General features: G+C 43.7%; 1 protein-coding gene across 3 annotated transcripts in view; it reads right to left on the bottom strand.

Annotated features, from left to right (window-relative positions):
• ARPC2 (actin related protein 2/3 complex subunit 2) overlaps positions 1–2,422 on the bottom strand; it is a 37,678-nt gene extending 35,256 nt beyond the window's left edge. Inside the window, exons 1-2 of one of the 3 annotated variants that reach the window (XM_063647944.1) lie at positions 2,370–2,422; positions 1,953–2,128 (exon numbers count right to left, since the gene is read on the bottom strand). In XM_063647944.1, the coding sequence (XP_063504014.1) occupies positions 1,953–2,128; positions 2,370–2,408 (215 nt within the window). In that variant the 5' untranslated portion in view covers positions 2,409–2,422. Of the gene's footprint in view, positions 1–1,952; positions 2,129–2,245 lie in introns of all 3 variants that reach the window. The other 2 variants (XM_054478496.2, XM_063647945.1) reach the window with 2 other exon arrangements.
• Between the last annotated feature and the right edge of the window lie 13,001 nt (positions 2,423–15,423).

The raw sequence follows: 15,423 nt of genomic DNA, 5'->3' as shown, positions 1-15,423 counted from the left end.
GTAATCCCAGCTGCTTGGGAGGCTGAGACATAAGAATCACTTGAGCCTGGGAGGGCGAGGTTGCAGTGAGCAGAGATCGCGCCACTGCATTCCAGCCAGTGAGAGACTCTGTCTCGGAAAAAAAAAAAAATGTCCTGGAAGTTCTAACTTACGTCTTCCAGACTTGAGGGCCTATTTAATCCCTCCGAAATGGTTAGCTTCTCTTTTTAAGAATAATTTTCTAAAAGAAAAAGAAAGAACTGAAGTTCTGAAGTTCTGAATAATGGGCCACATTTTGGAATCACAAGTCATTAATACAAATAGATGAGAATGTACTCCTATGTTAAAAGACATGCCTCTACTTGAAAATACATAGCCATTCATCTTGTAGATCAGCTTATAACTGCCCAGGTCTCATTCTTTGCTAGTCTGGACCTGAGAATGCATTAAGATCAGTTATGAAAATGCAGAAGTTAATTCAACTTCCTCCTATGTGCTACACTGCTCAGAAAAAAGTATACAGCAATCACCCAAAATAAGACTCTGGGCTGATTCATTTGAATATTTAAAATGCAAAGAAACTGGTAAGAGAGGCTAAGACAAGAAAGAAGCAAGTCAGCCTCAAATATAACCAACTGCAGCCCCTGGCAGGAAACAGTACTGCTCACTACACGTTATTACTTCAAGGAAAGTAGTGCTTTGTTTTACAGATAAAATCTGTGGCCTTATAAAGGAGACAGGACATACTATATATTCAATTTAAATGGCAGTTAATACTTTTTAATGCCTCCTAGCCACAAGTACATTATGACCACTTAAAAATTCCCCTCTACCAATCTTCTCCCATCTGTGGATCTGCAAGCACTTTCCTATTACTAGTTCCCAGTTCACCAGAAACGGTCTGCACTTATTAACTGTGAAACCCAGATGTGAAGCCCCATGCTCATAGATAGGGAAATGAGGCAAAGGGACTGGCCACAGGTCACCAAAAATTAGAACCCAAAACCCTTAGCTCATATTTTAAATATTATACTAGAAAAGCAAAGCAGCTTTGGAGGAGGAGGTTGTCTTCTACTGATTCTTGGGTTTGGCAGAGAGGCTGCCTTGGAAAGATGCCCTAAGCCCATCTTTTAAAAAGTCCAATCGTAAAGACAGGTTATCTAAAAACTTTATAGATTCTGGAGTCTTTGAAGTGTGTAACTGGGCCAGGGCTACCACATAAGAAATCACAGACCAAGGGTCTTGATGTAAGAATTTACAAGATAACCAGATAAAGGCTAGTGGGTGAGGAGAGAGCATTAGAACCTCAAAGGAGAGATAAGGAAGGGGTGTGGAGCGAGGGACAATTGGCTTTGCTTTAAAAATATGTAACAAAACGGCCCAGTGTCTCTCACAGAAGGGTTCAGGAAGGGAAACCAGAGATCGCGTTTTTCCGGCTCTAAGACTGGATCGGCTTTCAGTCTTCTCTTCTGCTCCTTTTAAAGGAGATGGGGGTGGGGAACGAGAATGCTGGTGGCGATGTGGGCCTGCATCTCCTTCCCTCCTCCAGTCCTGGGAATTCCTGAAAACTCCTTCCAACCCAATTCCAAACAGGCTCTCTCTGGGTTCAGAACAATGCCGGGGAATTTCACGCAGGGAAGGGGTCCCCTTCTCGCCCCAGCGGGCAGGGGGCTCCTCCGGCGCGAGTTCCGGCCCCAGCTTCCCCCACGTCCCACAGGTCTCTTGCCCTTTGGCACGCACAGCCTTCACCACTCGCTGCTTCCGCATCCCTCCTCTGAGCCTCTCCCCACGCATCTCTGCCCCTCGCCCGGCCGCGCCCAATCGCCTCCCACGTCTACCCCGCTGGGGCAGCCCCTACACCCTGCCAGGCACCCCATTTCTCTCCTCCAGGTCTGGGGGACTGGACAACATTGGGGATTAGCTGGGGTCAACTCTGCTTCCCCCGCCACCCCCGGCCCCGGGCGCGCGCTCACCCGGCGGCCGCGTTCTCGAACTTGAGCGCGAGCGTCTCCTCGATGATGCGGTTGTTCACCTCCAGCAGGATCATGGCGGCGGCTGCCCCGAGCAGGGGAAGGAGAAACAAGGGCCGGTGAGGGTGGGTAAGGGAGGCAAGGACGGAGGGAGCGGCCCTGCTGCCCCCTGAGTGGGGCTGGGTGGGGTAGGAGGTTAGGGGAGAAGGGGATAGGGGCCGGGGTGGAGAGAAGGGTAAGACGAACGCGCTGGCCCAGGCACGCAGACTGTGGAGACACCCACCAACCCAACCGACCTGGCCCCCGAAGCCTGAACCCGCCTGCCGAGCCGCCGCCGCCGCCGCCACTACCGCTTCACCTACAAGCCCGGTCCCCGCCCAGCCCCCGGCTCCAGCCGGCCACTTCCGCTCTCACACCCACTTCCGCTCGCCGCCTGGACGCGCGGCCCCGCGGCGCCATTTCCGCTTCAACCCCTCGTGAACGCGAGCGCAGGCGCGCCGGAGGAAACGGAGGCAGCGCTTGCGTATGTGTGATTCCACCGCCCCACCGTCTACTTTCCCACAGACCCCCTCACGTCTACCGCCTACCAGTGCGTCCCCCGCGGAGCTGTCATTCCCCAAGGCTTGCCTGACTGTCCAGCTTCTCTCTCCCGCTTGTCCCAGAGATCCAACTCCATTCTTCCGGTCTTGTCATTTCAGAGACCTCGCAAGAGGCTCGCCCTTGTCGTCTCCCAGTGGGCTTCTTAGCTCCCAGCTTGTTTGCTGGGGGTGCCTCTTTTTCTTTCCAGGTATAGCTGTCCAGCGACACCATCACGCATTCATTTCTCCAACAAACATTTTCATGGGCTCTTGCTCTATACTGGGGATGTAGTGGTAAATGAAATGGACGAGGCCCTGCCCTCGTGGAACTTACAGTCTATTAAAGGAAACAGACAATAAAATTCTCAATTGTCTAAGGAGGCAGAGATGCATGGGGAGAGGATCAGAGTAGGGATGCGGAAGCAGCGAGTGGTCAGGAGTGTGCGTACCAAAAGGCAGGAGACCTGTGGGACGTGGGGGCAGCTGGGGCCGGAACTTGCACCGGAGGAACCCCCCTTGCCTGCTGGGGCGAGAAGAGGACCCTTTCCTTGCGTGAAATTCCCCATATTGTTAAAAAGACAATTAAAGAAATGAATGAGAGGTCACCTGGGTGAATAGGCAAGTTAGATGGGCCTCCCTGTGTTCCTGTCATGCCTCCAATTCTGCGTCCAGGTGTCCAGAACACATTTTTTTCTGCCTTTGAAACCTTCCAGTACCTCTGGCAGAGATATACCCTCCTTGTTACCTGCGTGCGGAATCTTAGCTCATCTTTGTGCGACATCTGCATCTTCTGCCTTTGTGCCTTGTTTTGTGTTTTCCCTCCTCCGGGGAGAATATAATAAACTTAGCTGAGTCCGTTGTACATACAAGGAAATAACTTATTTTCTGCTATGTGTTTGGGGGTGGGGATAAAAAAATGAACAAGAAACTAGCTCCTATCATTAAGGCACAGATAGCACTTTGAAACATTACTTAACGGGCTATGGATGAGCTTCAGGATATTGCCGATCCCCCAAAATTATACGCTAACTTAAATTTTTTTTTTTCGAGACAGAGTCTTGCGCTCTTGCCCAGGCTGGAGTGCAATGGCATGATTTCGGCTCACTGCAACCTCTGCCTCCCCGGTTCAAGCGAGTCTCCTGCCTCAGCCTCCCAAGTAGCTGGGATTAAAGGTGCCCGCCACCACGCCCCTTTAATTTTTTGTATTTTTAGTAGAGACGGGGTTTCACTATGTTGGTCAGGCTGGTCTCGAACTCCTGACATCGTGATCCTCCCGCCTCAGCCTCCCAAAGTGCTGAGATTACAGGCGTGAGCCACCACGCCCGGCCTTTTTTTTTTAATTTGAGATGGTGTCTCACTCTTGTCACCCAAGCTGGAGTGACGTTGCTATCTCTGCTCACTGCCCGCCTCCCGGGCTTAGGTGATCCTCCCGCCTCGGCCTGCCGAATAGCTGGGACTATAGACACGCACCACCAAGCTGGGCTAATTTCTGTATATTTTGTAGAGACGGGGTTTGGCCATATTGGGCAGGCTGGTCTCAAACTCCTGGGTTCAAGTGATCCACCTGCCTTGGCCTCCTAAAGTGCTGGGATTACAGGCGTGAGCCACCGTGCCCGACCGATATGCTAACTTTGTAACATTAATGACTATTGACCTAAAATAATGTTTATAAATTGTTTAAAATATGTATGCTTATACTAAAAGGCTTGTAATGAAAAAAGCAGTTCCCTGTCCTACTCTTTGGAGGCAATATGCTCAACTCTTTCACAAATTCATCCTGATATTTACCTTCGTAATTCATTCTTTCTTTCTTTCTCTTTCTTTTTCTTTCTTTCTTTCTTTTCTTTTCTCTTTCTTTCCTTTCTTTCCTTCCTTCCTTCCTTCCTTCCTTTCTTTCTTTCTTTCTTTCTTTCTTTCTTTCTTTCTTTCTTTCTTTCTTTCTTTCTTTCTTTCTTTTCTTTTCTTTTCTTTTCTTTTCTTTTTCTTTCTGACAGGGTTTCACTTTGTTACTTAGGCTGGAGTGCAGTGGCACGCTCTTGGCTCACTGCAGCCCCGATTTCCCCAGGCCCAAGCAATCCTCTGGCCTCAGACCCCACTAGCTGGGACTACAGGTGGTCACCAATATGCTCAGCTAATTTTTGTATTTTTAGTAGAGACAGGGTTTCACCGTGTTGCTTCGGCTGGCCTCGAACCCCTGAACTCAAGCGATCCGCCTGCCTTAGCCTCCTAAAGTGCTGGGATTACAAGTGTGAGTCACCGTGCCCGGCCTACCTTCACATTTCTAAGTAAATGTTTATACCATTATTTTTTGGTTTGTAAATTTTTAGCATTATGTGTTGACTTCCTGACACGGTAGATAAGAACTTGACTCTATCACTTCTGCTTCCCACCATATATAGCTGCATAACAACTTTTGGTAAAACCAATAATCTGCACCTAGCTGTATTAAAATTATTACGTATGCAAATATTGTTTACTGATGAGCCAAGAAATACACTACAATCATGACTTCTAGTTTACATGGCCCTTCATTTTTCTTAGGGTTAATTATTGCCTTTTTTCTCTCATCTGTCTGATTTTCTGTAAACAGTATTTACAGTTGGCTTTTCCCCTCAACTGCTCTAAGACTATCAAAAAGTCTGGCAATAATGTTTTCCATATACTCAATATATAAGTTCCACTTTTTCTTTGGAGTTTTTGTCCCAGAGCCTTCCTTCCTCTTGTTTCAATCTGGACTGGCTGCTCGCTAGACTTGCCGTACAGTCATCATTCTGGAATTTTCCTTCATTGCTGTTCTGGGGTGGTTTTGCCCATTTCGTGGATCCCATGTCTTCCTCTTGGTTTACTTCCTTGTTTTGCTAAAGCATCTCCTCTAGTAACTTCCTAAGAAAGGGAGATGGGGGATATATGTTGTTAGAATCTTTGCATATTTGAAAATATCTTACTTCTATTTAACACTTGATGTGTTGTTGGGCTAGATATTCAAGTTTGAAAATAATTTTCCTTTTTTATTTTGAAGGTATACTGCATTTTCTTATACCTTCTAGGGTTGCTATTAAAAAAGTATAATTCCTATTCATGTTTCTGATCCTTTGTCTGTTACATCTCCCCCATCTGTGGAAGCCTTAGGATTCTCTCTTTAACTTGTTGGTTAGAAATTTTAGAATGATTTGCTTTATTGTACCACTTTCTTAATTTGTTGTACTGAGCACTGATTCAAAATAGAAATTCATAGAGCTGAGCATGGTGGCTCATGCCTGTAATCCCAGTACTTTGGGAGGATGAGCAGGGAAGATTGCTTGAGCCCAGGAGCTTTAGGCTGCAGTGAGCTAGGATCATGACACTGCACTCTAGCCTTTATGACAGAGTCTTAAAGAAAAAACACAAAAAACAAAACCTTCTTTTCATCTTGCAAAACTGAACTCTAAACCAACCCATTGTTTGTTTTTTGTTTTTCTATTTTTGTGGAATATCTTCTTGCATTATCTTCAGCCATTTTAACTTTTTTTTTGTTTTGTTTTGTTTTTGAGACAGGGTCTTGCTCTGTTGCCCAGGCTAGAGTGCAGTGGGCAACCTCAGCTCACTGCAGCTTCAACCTCCTGGGCTCAAGCGAACCTCCCACCTCAGCTTCCCGAGTAGCTGGGACCACAGGCTTGTGCCACCACATCTGGCTAATTTTTTGTAGAGATGAGGTCTTCCTATGTTGCCCAAGGCTGAACTTTCAGTTTTCTTTTCTTTCTTTTTCTTTTTTTTTTTTTTGAGATGGAGTTTCGCTCTTGTTGCCCAGGCTGGAGTGCGATGGCGCGATCTCAGCTCACCGCAACCTCCGCCTCCCAGGTTCAAGCAATTCTCCTGCCTCAGCCTCCCGAGTAGCTGGGATTACAGGCATGCACTACCATGCCTGGCTAATTTTTGTATTTTTAGTAGAGACAGGGTTTCTCCATGTTGAGGCTGGTCTCGAACTCCTGACCTCAGGTGATCCGCCCACCTCGGCCTCCCAGAGTGCTGGGATTACAGGCGTGAGCCACCGCGCCCGGCCTCAGTTTTCTTATTTTTAATTCCCAAGACCTTTTTTTCCTGCTGACTGTCTCTTTTCCATATTATTCTATCCTGGTTTTATGGACAGGCATAAGTTTTCCTGTCTGTGAGGATATTATAATAGTGAATTTGTTTTTAGTTTTCCTTCTCTCCACTTTGTCTCTGTTTCCTTGGGTCCTTTTTAATGCTAATTTATTTTGGTTACTCTCATGCTAATGGCCATCTCAAACTTCTGTCTACTTTAGCAATCTATTCATGTTTAAGGATGAGACACTAAAAAGCTGAGCGGAGACTCTAAGTGTTTGGGCAAGATGAGTTGACTAGCTCCTTGGACCAGCAGCATTGACATCATCTGAGAGCTCATTGGAAATGGAGAACCCCAGGTTCCACTGTAACCTACAGATTTAGAATCTGCATTTAACAATATCACCAGGTGATTCAAGTGCATATTACGTTTTGAGAAGCACTAGGTTGACCGTAAGTTGCACAGATGATGTGCCAGATGTCGAATGTCAATATTGGGAGGTCTTCTCTCCAGGGAAGAATCCTCCAGTTGTGTTTGGAAAGTGGCTGTTCTTAAATAGCCAGAAATTTGCTGCATTCAATCTTGAAGATAGAGGCTAGAGGTAATTTTGGGGTTGGAGTGGCTGTCTGGCCACTCTCCAGTTAGTCCTCCAGATCCACTCTTCATCCTTTTTCACCCCTTTATCAACTGGACTCCCTTATGCCTGGGTGTTTGGTTGGCCAATAAGGAGCTCCAGCAGGAGGAAAGGGAACAGAAGTAGTAGTAGTAGGAGGAGGCAAAAGAGTAATATCACGCTATTTAATCTTGGGCATCCTTCATCTTTTGAGGTCGCCTCAGGCTGGCTGTGTTCATCAACCAAATGTCACTGCCCCTTTCAAGGTGGCCACCTCAGCACAACTCTTTCCTTCCTTCCTGGTCCTGATCCCTCTCCTCAACCCTTTGGGCTTAGGGATAGTATCAGCTTGGCTGCTATTAGTCCTGGGTTAATGTATTCCCTCTTCTGGCTCCCCTACATCCACACTTTTGTAAATAATCCTTCTTAAATACATTCTCCTCAAATTATCCTATCTTGAGGGTGCCTTCTGTTTCCTATGGGATAAAGACTAATGTGGTAGGGTGGGGGAAGAGTGATGTCATGGAAGATGGCAGAGTAGAATTGATCCCTTCACTGAAACCACTATTGAGCTGGCAAAAACTGTCAGAACCATTTGGAGCTCTAGATTCTAGTGAAGCACTTGCAGCATTGAAGGGAGTACTTGATGAAGAAAGAGGCTGGTGAATTTTGGTGAATTCTTCCCAGCAGCATCCAGTTGTGGAGATGGCAGTCTGTATCCCTGATGTGCTTGGCGATGTGAGGGTGGGCTATAGGGACCTTGTCTTCCAAAAATCAGGCTTGTGTGTTTTGATATGCCTTACAGTTTGCTAAGGGGCCACCACCGAGGTTGGCCATTGTTTCAGCCTCCATGGGCTCAGCTGAAATGGTTTTCTCATTGGTGGAGGGGATTAAAGAAGCTCTTTTTTTTCTTTTCTTTCTTTTTTTTTTTTTTTTTAAAGATGAGGTCTTGGCTGGGCGCGGTGGCTTACACCTATAATCCCAGCACTTTGGGAGGCTGAGGCGTTCAGATCGCTTGATGTCAGGGGTTCAAGACCAGCCTGGTCAACATGGTGAAACCCTGTCTCTACTAAAAATGAAAAAAATTAGCCGGGCTTGGTTATGCGCCTGTAATCCCAGCTACTCGGGAGGCTGAGGCTAGGGGAATTGCTTGAACCTGGGAGGTGGAGGCTGCAGTGAGCCAAGATCGTGCCACTGTACTCCAGCCTGGGTGACAGAGCGAGACTCTTATCTCAAAAAAAAAAAAAAAAAAAAAAAAAAAGATGAAGTCTTGCTATGCTGCTCAGGCTAGACTCAAACTCCTGGGCTCAAGCAATCCTCCTGCCTCAGCCTCCTGAGTGATGGAAGGGATTTAAAGAGACAAAACAGTCTTTTCTTTTCTTTTTTGGACCCAGGCATTTAAGGAAATCTCTGTTAGGTCACTGGCTGACTGCAGAAATAATAAGAGTCTTTAGTGACTACACATGCCAAAGAATATAGTCTTTGCAACATAGTTTGGAAAAGGCACTAAATAAACAGATGACTGTAGCTTTCTTCAAGCAACAATAATCCCTGAAACTGGGGCAGAAGAGAAAATCTAATTTCAAGAGTTACAATTTTAATATTCAAAATTTCCAGTTCTCATCACAAAATTATAAAGCGTGCAACATAAAATGAAAGTATGGCTCATTCATAGTAAAAGGAATATAGAAAAAAAATTAATAGAAACTATCCGTGAAGAGCCCAGATGTTAGACTTATATAAAAAGACTTAACTGTCTTAAATATGCTGAAGGAAAAAAGAAAAGAGCTCATGGAAACCATGAAGAATAGCTAAGGAAAATTAGGAGAATGAGGTACATACAAGGATAGAATATCATAAAGAGATAGAAATAATAAAAAGGAACCAAATAAAAATTTTGGATCTGAGAAGTACAATAGCTGAAGTACAAAAATTACTAGAGGGGGTCAACAGCACATTTGAGAAGGCAGAAGAAAGAATCAGTGAACTTGAAGATAGGGCAGTTAAAATTACCCAGTTTGAGGAACAAAAAGAAAACAATTGAACAGAGCCTATTGGACATGTGGGACACAAATTAAGCATATCAAAACACACGTTATGGGAGTTACAGAAAGAGGAGAGAGAGAGAAAGGGGAAGGAAAAATATTTAAACAAGTAATGGCCATAAAATTCCCAGATGTGGTGAAAGATGTGAATCAATACATCTAATAAGCTTGATAAACTTAAAGCAGGATAAACTCAGAGATTCACACTGAGACATATTATAGTCAAACTGTTGAAAGCCAAAAATAAAGAGAAAACCTTTAAAGTGAAAGAGAGAAGTGACTCATCATTTACAAGGCTCCTGCATAAGAACAACAGCTAATTTTTCATCAGAAACCATGAAGGCAGTGGAATGACGATATCTTTAAAGTGGTGAAATAAAAAACCTGTCAACCAGGAATATTATAGTCTGTAAAATGTTCTTTCAAAACTTGAAGGGGCCAGGCATAGTGGCTCACACCTGTAATTCCAGCACTTTGGGAGGCTGAGGTGGGTGGATCACCTGAGGTCAGGAGTTCGAGACTAGCCTGGCCAGTATGATGAAACCCCGTCTCTACTAAAAATACAAAAATTAGCCAGCTGTGGTGTCTTGTGCCTGTAATCCCAGCTACTCTGTTGGAGGTTGCAGTGGGCTGAGATTGGGCCACTGAACTCCAGCCTGGGTGAGAGAGGGAAAGTCCATCTCAAAAAAAGAAAAAAAAAAAAAAGACAACCAAATACCACATGTTCTTACTTGAAAGTGGGAGCTAAACATTGAGTGTATATGGACACAAAGAAGGGAACAAGAGACACTGGGGCCTACTTGAGGGTGAAGGGTGGGAGGAGGGTGAGGATCAAAAAAACTACCTATTGAGTATTATGCTTATTACCTGCACGTGTACCCCGAACCTAAATTAAAAGTAAAAAAAAAAAAAAGAAAAAGAAAATAGCATGATAGTAGAGGTAAGTTCTTTATTATCAATAATCATTTAAAATGTAAATGGATTAAACTCTTAATTAAAAGAGATTGGCAAAATAATTTTTTTTTTTTTTTTTTTTTTTTTTTTTTTTTGAGACAGAGTCTTGCTCTGTCACCCAGGCTGAAGTGCAGTGGTGTGACCTTGGCTCACTGCAACCTCTGCCTCCCGGGTTCAAGCGAGTCTTCTGTCTCAGCCTCATGTGTAGCTCGGACTACAGGCACATGCCCGGCTAATTTTTTTTTTTTTTTTTGTATTTTTAGTAGAAATGGGATTTCACCATGTTGGCCAGGCTGGTCTCAAACTCCTGACCTCAAGTGATCTGCCCGTCTCGGCCTCCTAAAGTGCTGGGATCACAGGCGTAAGCCACTGTACCTGGCCAGCAAAATGAAGTTTTAAAAAATGATCCAACTATATGCTTTTACTAGAGACTAACTTAAGATCCAAAGATGCAAATAGGTTGAAAATCAAAGAATGGAAAAATATATTCTGGGGCTGGGCACAGTGGCTCATACCTGTAATCTCAGCACTTAGTCTTTTGTTTTTTTTGAGACAGAGTCTCGCTCTCTTGCCCAGGCTGGAGTGAAGTGGTATGATCTTGGCTCACTGCAACCTCTGTCTCTGGGGTTCAAGTCATTCTCCTGCCTCAGCCTTCTGAGTAGCTGGGACTGCAGGTGGGTACCACCACACCCCAGCTAATTTTTTTGTATTTTAAGTAGAGATGGGGTTTCACCATGTTGGCCAGGCTAGTCTCGAGCTCCTGACCTCAAGTGATCCACCCACCTCAGCCTCCCAAAGTGCTGGTATTACAGGCATGAGCCACCATGCCTGGCCAGTCCCAGCACTTTGGAAGACCAAGGCAGGAAGATCACCTGAGCGAGGAGTTTGAGACCAGCCTAGGTAACATGGCAAGACCCTGTCTCTACTAAAAATAAAAAAATTAGCCAAGAATGGTGGTGCACACCTGTGGTTCCAGCTACTGGAGAGGTTGAGGTGGAAGGATTGCTTTAGTCCGGGAATACTATGCAGCCATGGCTGCAGTGAGCTGCAGTGAGCTATGTTTGTGCCACTACATTCCAGTCTGGGTGTCAGGGCGAGACTGTGTCTCTGAAAAAAAAAAAGATATTCTAGGCAAACTGTAACCAAAATATAGCTGGAATGGCTATGCTAGTATCAGAAAGAATATATTTTAAGTCAAGAATTGTTATAAGAGACAAAAAATGTTTATATTGATAATAGGATCAATTCATCAGGAAAATATAATAATTATAAACATATACACATCAAACAACAGAGTCCAAAATATATAAAGCAAATATGGACAGAATTAAAGGGAAAAATAGTTCTACAATAATAGTTGGAGACTTCAATGTCCTACTTTCAATAATAGATTGAACACCTAGACAGAAGATTGGCAAGGAAATAGAGGACTTGAAGAACATTATAAACTAACTAGACTGCAGATAACACAGATCACTCCACCTAACAACAGCAGAATATACTTCTCAAGTGTACATGGAGCAGTGTCTAGGATAGAACACATGCCAGGCCAGAAAATGATTCTCAAGGGGTGATGGGGGAGGGATAGCATTGGGAGATATACCTAATGCTAGATGACGAGTTAGTGGCTGCAGTGCACCAGCATGGCACATGTATACATATGTAACTAACCTGCACATTGTGCACATGTACCCTAAAACCTAAAGTATAATAATAATTAATAAATAAAATAAAAAAAGAAAATAATTCTCAATACATTAAAAAAATCAAAATCATACAAAGTGTCCTCTTCAACCACCATGGAATGAAGATAGAAATAAATAGCAGAAGAAAAAAACTGGAAAATTCACAAAGACAAGGAAATTGAACAACACATTTTTAGCCAATTTAAAGAAGAATTAACATCAACTCTACTCAAACTTTTCCAAAAAATGGAAGAGGAACGAACATTTTCTAACACATTCTATGAGGCCAGTATTACTCTGATATCTAGACAAAGATGCCATGAGAGAAGCAAAAGAGATATTCAGGCCAATATCTCTTATGAATATAGACACAGGAATCCCCAACCAAATGTTAGCAAACCAAATCCAATAGCACTTTAGAATAATTGGCTGGGTGTGGTGGCTCACGCCTGTAATCCCACAACTTTGGGAGTTCGAGGCAGGAGGATCACTAGAGGTCAGGAGTTTGAGACCAGCCTGGCCAACATGGGGAACCCTATCTCTACAAAAAAACAAAAATAAGCTGGTGTGATGGCATGTGCCTGTAATTCCAGCTACGGAGGCTGACACATGAGAATCACTTGAACCCTGGAGGCAGAGGTTGCAGTGAGCTGAGATTGCACCACTGTGCTCCAGCCTGGGCAACCAGAGTGAGACCCTGTCTCAAACAAAAAAAATGAAAAAGAATCACATACCATGTCTAAGTGGAATTTATCCCAGAAACCAAGAGTGGTTCAACACAAGGAAATCAATCAATGTGATATACCACAATAATAAAATGACAAGAAAAAACATGGTCATCTCAATAGATGCAGAAAAAGCATTTGATAAAATTCAGCACCTTTTCATGATAAAAACTCAGAACACTAGAAATAGTAGGTGCTATGATTTGAATGTATGTGTCCCTCCAAAATTCATATGTTGAAACTCAACCCCAATGCAATAGAATTAAGATGTGGGGCCTGAAGGAGGTTATTAGTGCCCTCATAAAAGGGCTTGAGAGAACCAACTGGCTCCCCTTTCCCCTTTAATCTCTTCTGCTATGTAAGGACACCATGTTGGTCTCCTTTTGCCCTTCTACCTTTTCCTGCTTATTGTGAGGATGCCTCAAGAAAATGCTATATATGGAACAGGCCCTCACCAAACACCAAATCTTCTGGCATTTTGGTCTTGGACTTCCCAGCCTCCAGAACTGTGAGAAGTAAATTTCTTTCTTCTTTTTGGTGGTGAGGAGACAGGGTCTCGCTGTGTTGCCCAGGCTGGAGTGCAGTGGCAAGATCCTGGCTCACTGTAGCCTCAAACTCCTTGGCTTGAGCAGTCCTCCCACTTTAGCTTCCCAAGTAGCTGGGACTATAGGTTCCTGCCATCATGCCTAGCTAATTTTTAAATGTTTAATAGAGATAAGTCCTCACTATGTTACCTGAGCTGGTCTTGAACTCCTGGTCTCAAACATTCTTCCCACTTTGGCCTCCCAAATTGTTGGTATTACAGGCATGAGCCATTGTGCCTGGCAGAAATACATTTCTATTATTTGTGAATTACTCACTCTAAGGTATTTTGTGATAGCAGCAGAATGGGTTAAGATAAAAGGGAACTTCCTTTACATGATAAAGGGCATTTATGAAGAAAACCCCACAACACATCATTCTCAATGGTGAAAGACTAAAAGCTTAAAGTTTCTAGAATCAGGAGCAAGACAAAGATGTCTGTTGTCATCTGTGCTATTCAACATTATACTGGAAGTCCTAGACAGAGCAATTAGGCAAGAAAAATAAATAAAAGGCCTCCAAATAGCAAAATAAGAAGTAAAACTACCACGATTTGTAGATGACATGGCTCTCTGTATAGAAAATCCCATAGAATCTCAAAAACCTACTATAGCTGGTAAAGGAATTAAGCAAAGTTGGTGCAAGGCCAACACACAAACATGAGCTCTGTTTCTTTACACTAGCAGTGAACAATCTGAAAAGGAAATTAAGAAAACAATTCAATTTACAGTAACATCCAAGAGAATAAATTACCTTGGAATAAATTTAACTGAGAAGGTGAAAGACTTATACACCAAAAACTAAAAACATTGATGGAAGAAACTAAGGAAGACCTAAATGAATGGAAAGACATCCCATGTTCATGGGTTGGGAGTGTTAATATTGTTAAGATGGCAATATTCCCTAAAGCAATCTATAGATTCAATGTAATCCCTATCAAAATTCCAATGGTCTTTTTTTTGGAGAAATTGAAACTTATCCTCAAGTTCCTATAAAACTGCAGGGACTGGCTGGGTGCGGTGGCTCATGCCTGTAATCCCAGCACTTTGGTAGACTGAGGTGGGCAGATCATGGGGTCAGGAGATCAAGACCATCTTGGCCAACATGGTGAAGCACTGTCTTTACTAAAAATACAAAAATTAGTTGAGCATGGTGGTGCATGCCTGTAGTCCCAGCTACTTGGGAGGCTGAGGCAGGAGAATTGCTTGAACCCAGGAGGCAGAGGCTGCAGTGAGCCGAGATCATGCCACTGCGCTCCAGCTTGGGCAACAGAGCGAGACTCCATCTCAAAAAGAAACAAAAAACAAAAAACAATACCCAGAGAACTGCAGGGACCTCTGAATAGCCAAAACTATATTTAAAAAGAAAAAGAAAATTGAAAGACTCACACTTCCTGATTTCCAAACTTACCAGGAAGGTATCTGATTTCCAAACTTCCCAGGAAGGTGTTTTTGAGACAGGTCTTAACTCTGTTGCCTAGGCTGGAGTGCAGTGGCACAATCTTGGCTCACTGCAACCCCTGGGCCCTGGACTCAAGTGATTTTCCCATCTCAGCCTCCCAAGTAGCTGGGACTACAGGTGCACACTACCACATTTGGCTAATTAAAAAAATATATATTTTTTTGGAGAGTTGAGGTCTCACTATGTTGCCCATGCTGAAGTGTGGTACTTGTATAAAGACAGACACATATAGACCAATAAAATAGAATTGAGAGTTTAGCAATAAAACCAAACATCTATGGTCAACTGACTTTTTACAAGGGTGCCATTTAATGGGAGGAAAGAAGAGTCTCTTTAACAGATTGTGGTGGGACAATGGGATAACCACATGCAAAAGAAAAAATGAATTCATACCCTTGCCTCATTCCACATGCAAAAACTAATTCAAACTGGATCAACAACCTAAATGTAAATGATAAAACTATTAGAAGAAAACATGAGGTAAATCTTCATGACCTCAGATTTGGCACTCAAATCTTGAGCAACAGAGAAAGAAAAAGATAACTTGTTCTTTCTTTCTTTTCTTTTTTTTTTTCTTGAGACAGAGTCTCACTCTGTTGCCTAGGCTGGAGTGCAGTGGTGCAATCTCGGCTCACCGAAACCTCTGCCTCCCAAGTTCAAGCGATTCTCCTGCCTGTCTCCCAAGTAGCTGGGACTATAGGTGTGCGCCACCATGCCATGCTAATTTTTGTATTTTTAGTAGAGACAGGGTTTCGCCATGTTGGCCAG

The sequence above is a fragment of the Pongo pygmaeus genome, chromosome 11, assembly GCF_028885625.2.
Source record: "Pongo pygmaeus isolate AG05252 chromosome 11, NHGRI_mPonPyg2-v2.0_pri, whole genome shotgun sequence".
Taxonomy (NCBI): Eukaryota; Metazoa; Chordata; class Mammalia; order Primates; family Hominidae; genus Pongo; species Pongo pygmaeus.
The sequence above is the reverse complement of the archived record's forward strand: the minus strand, read 5'-3'. Positions and strand labels throughout refer to the sequence as shown.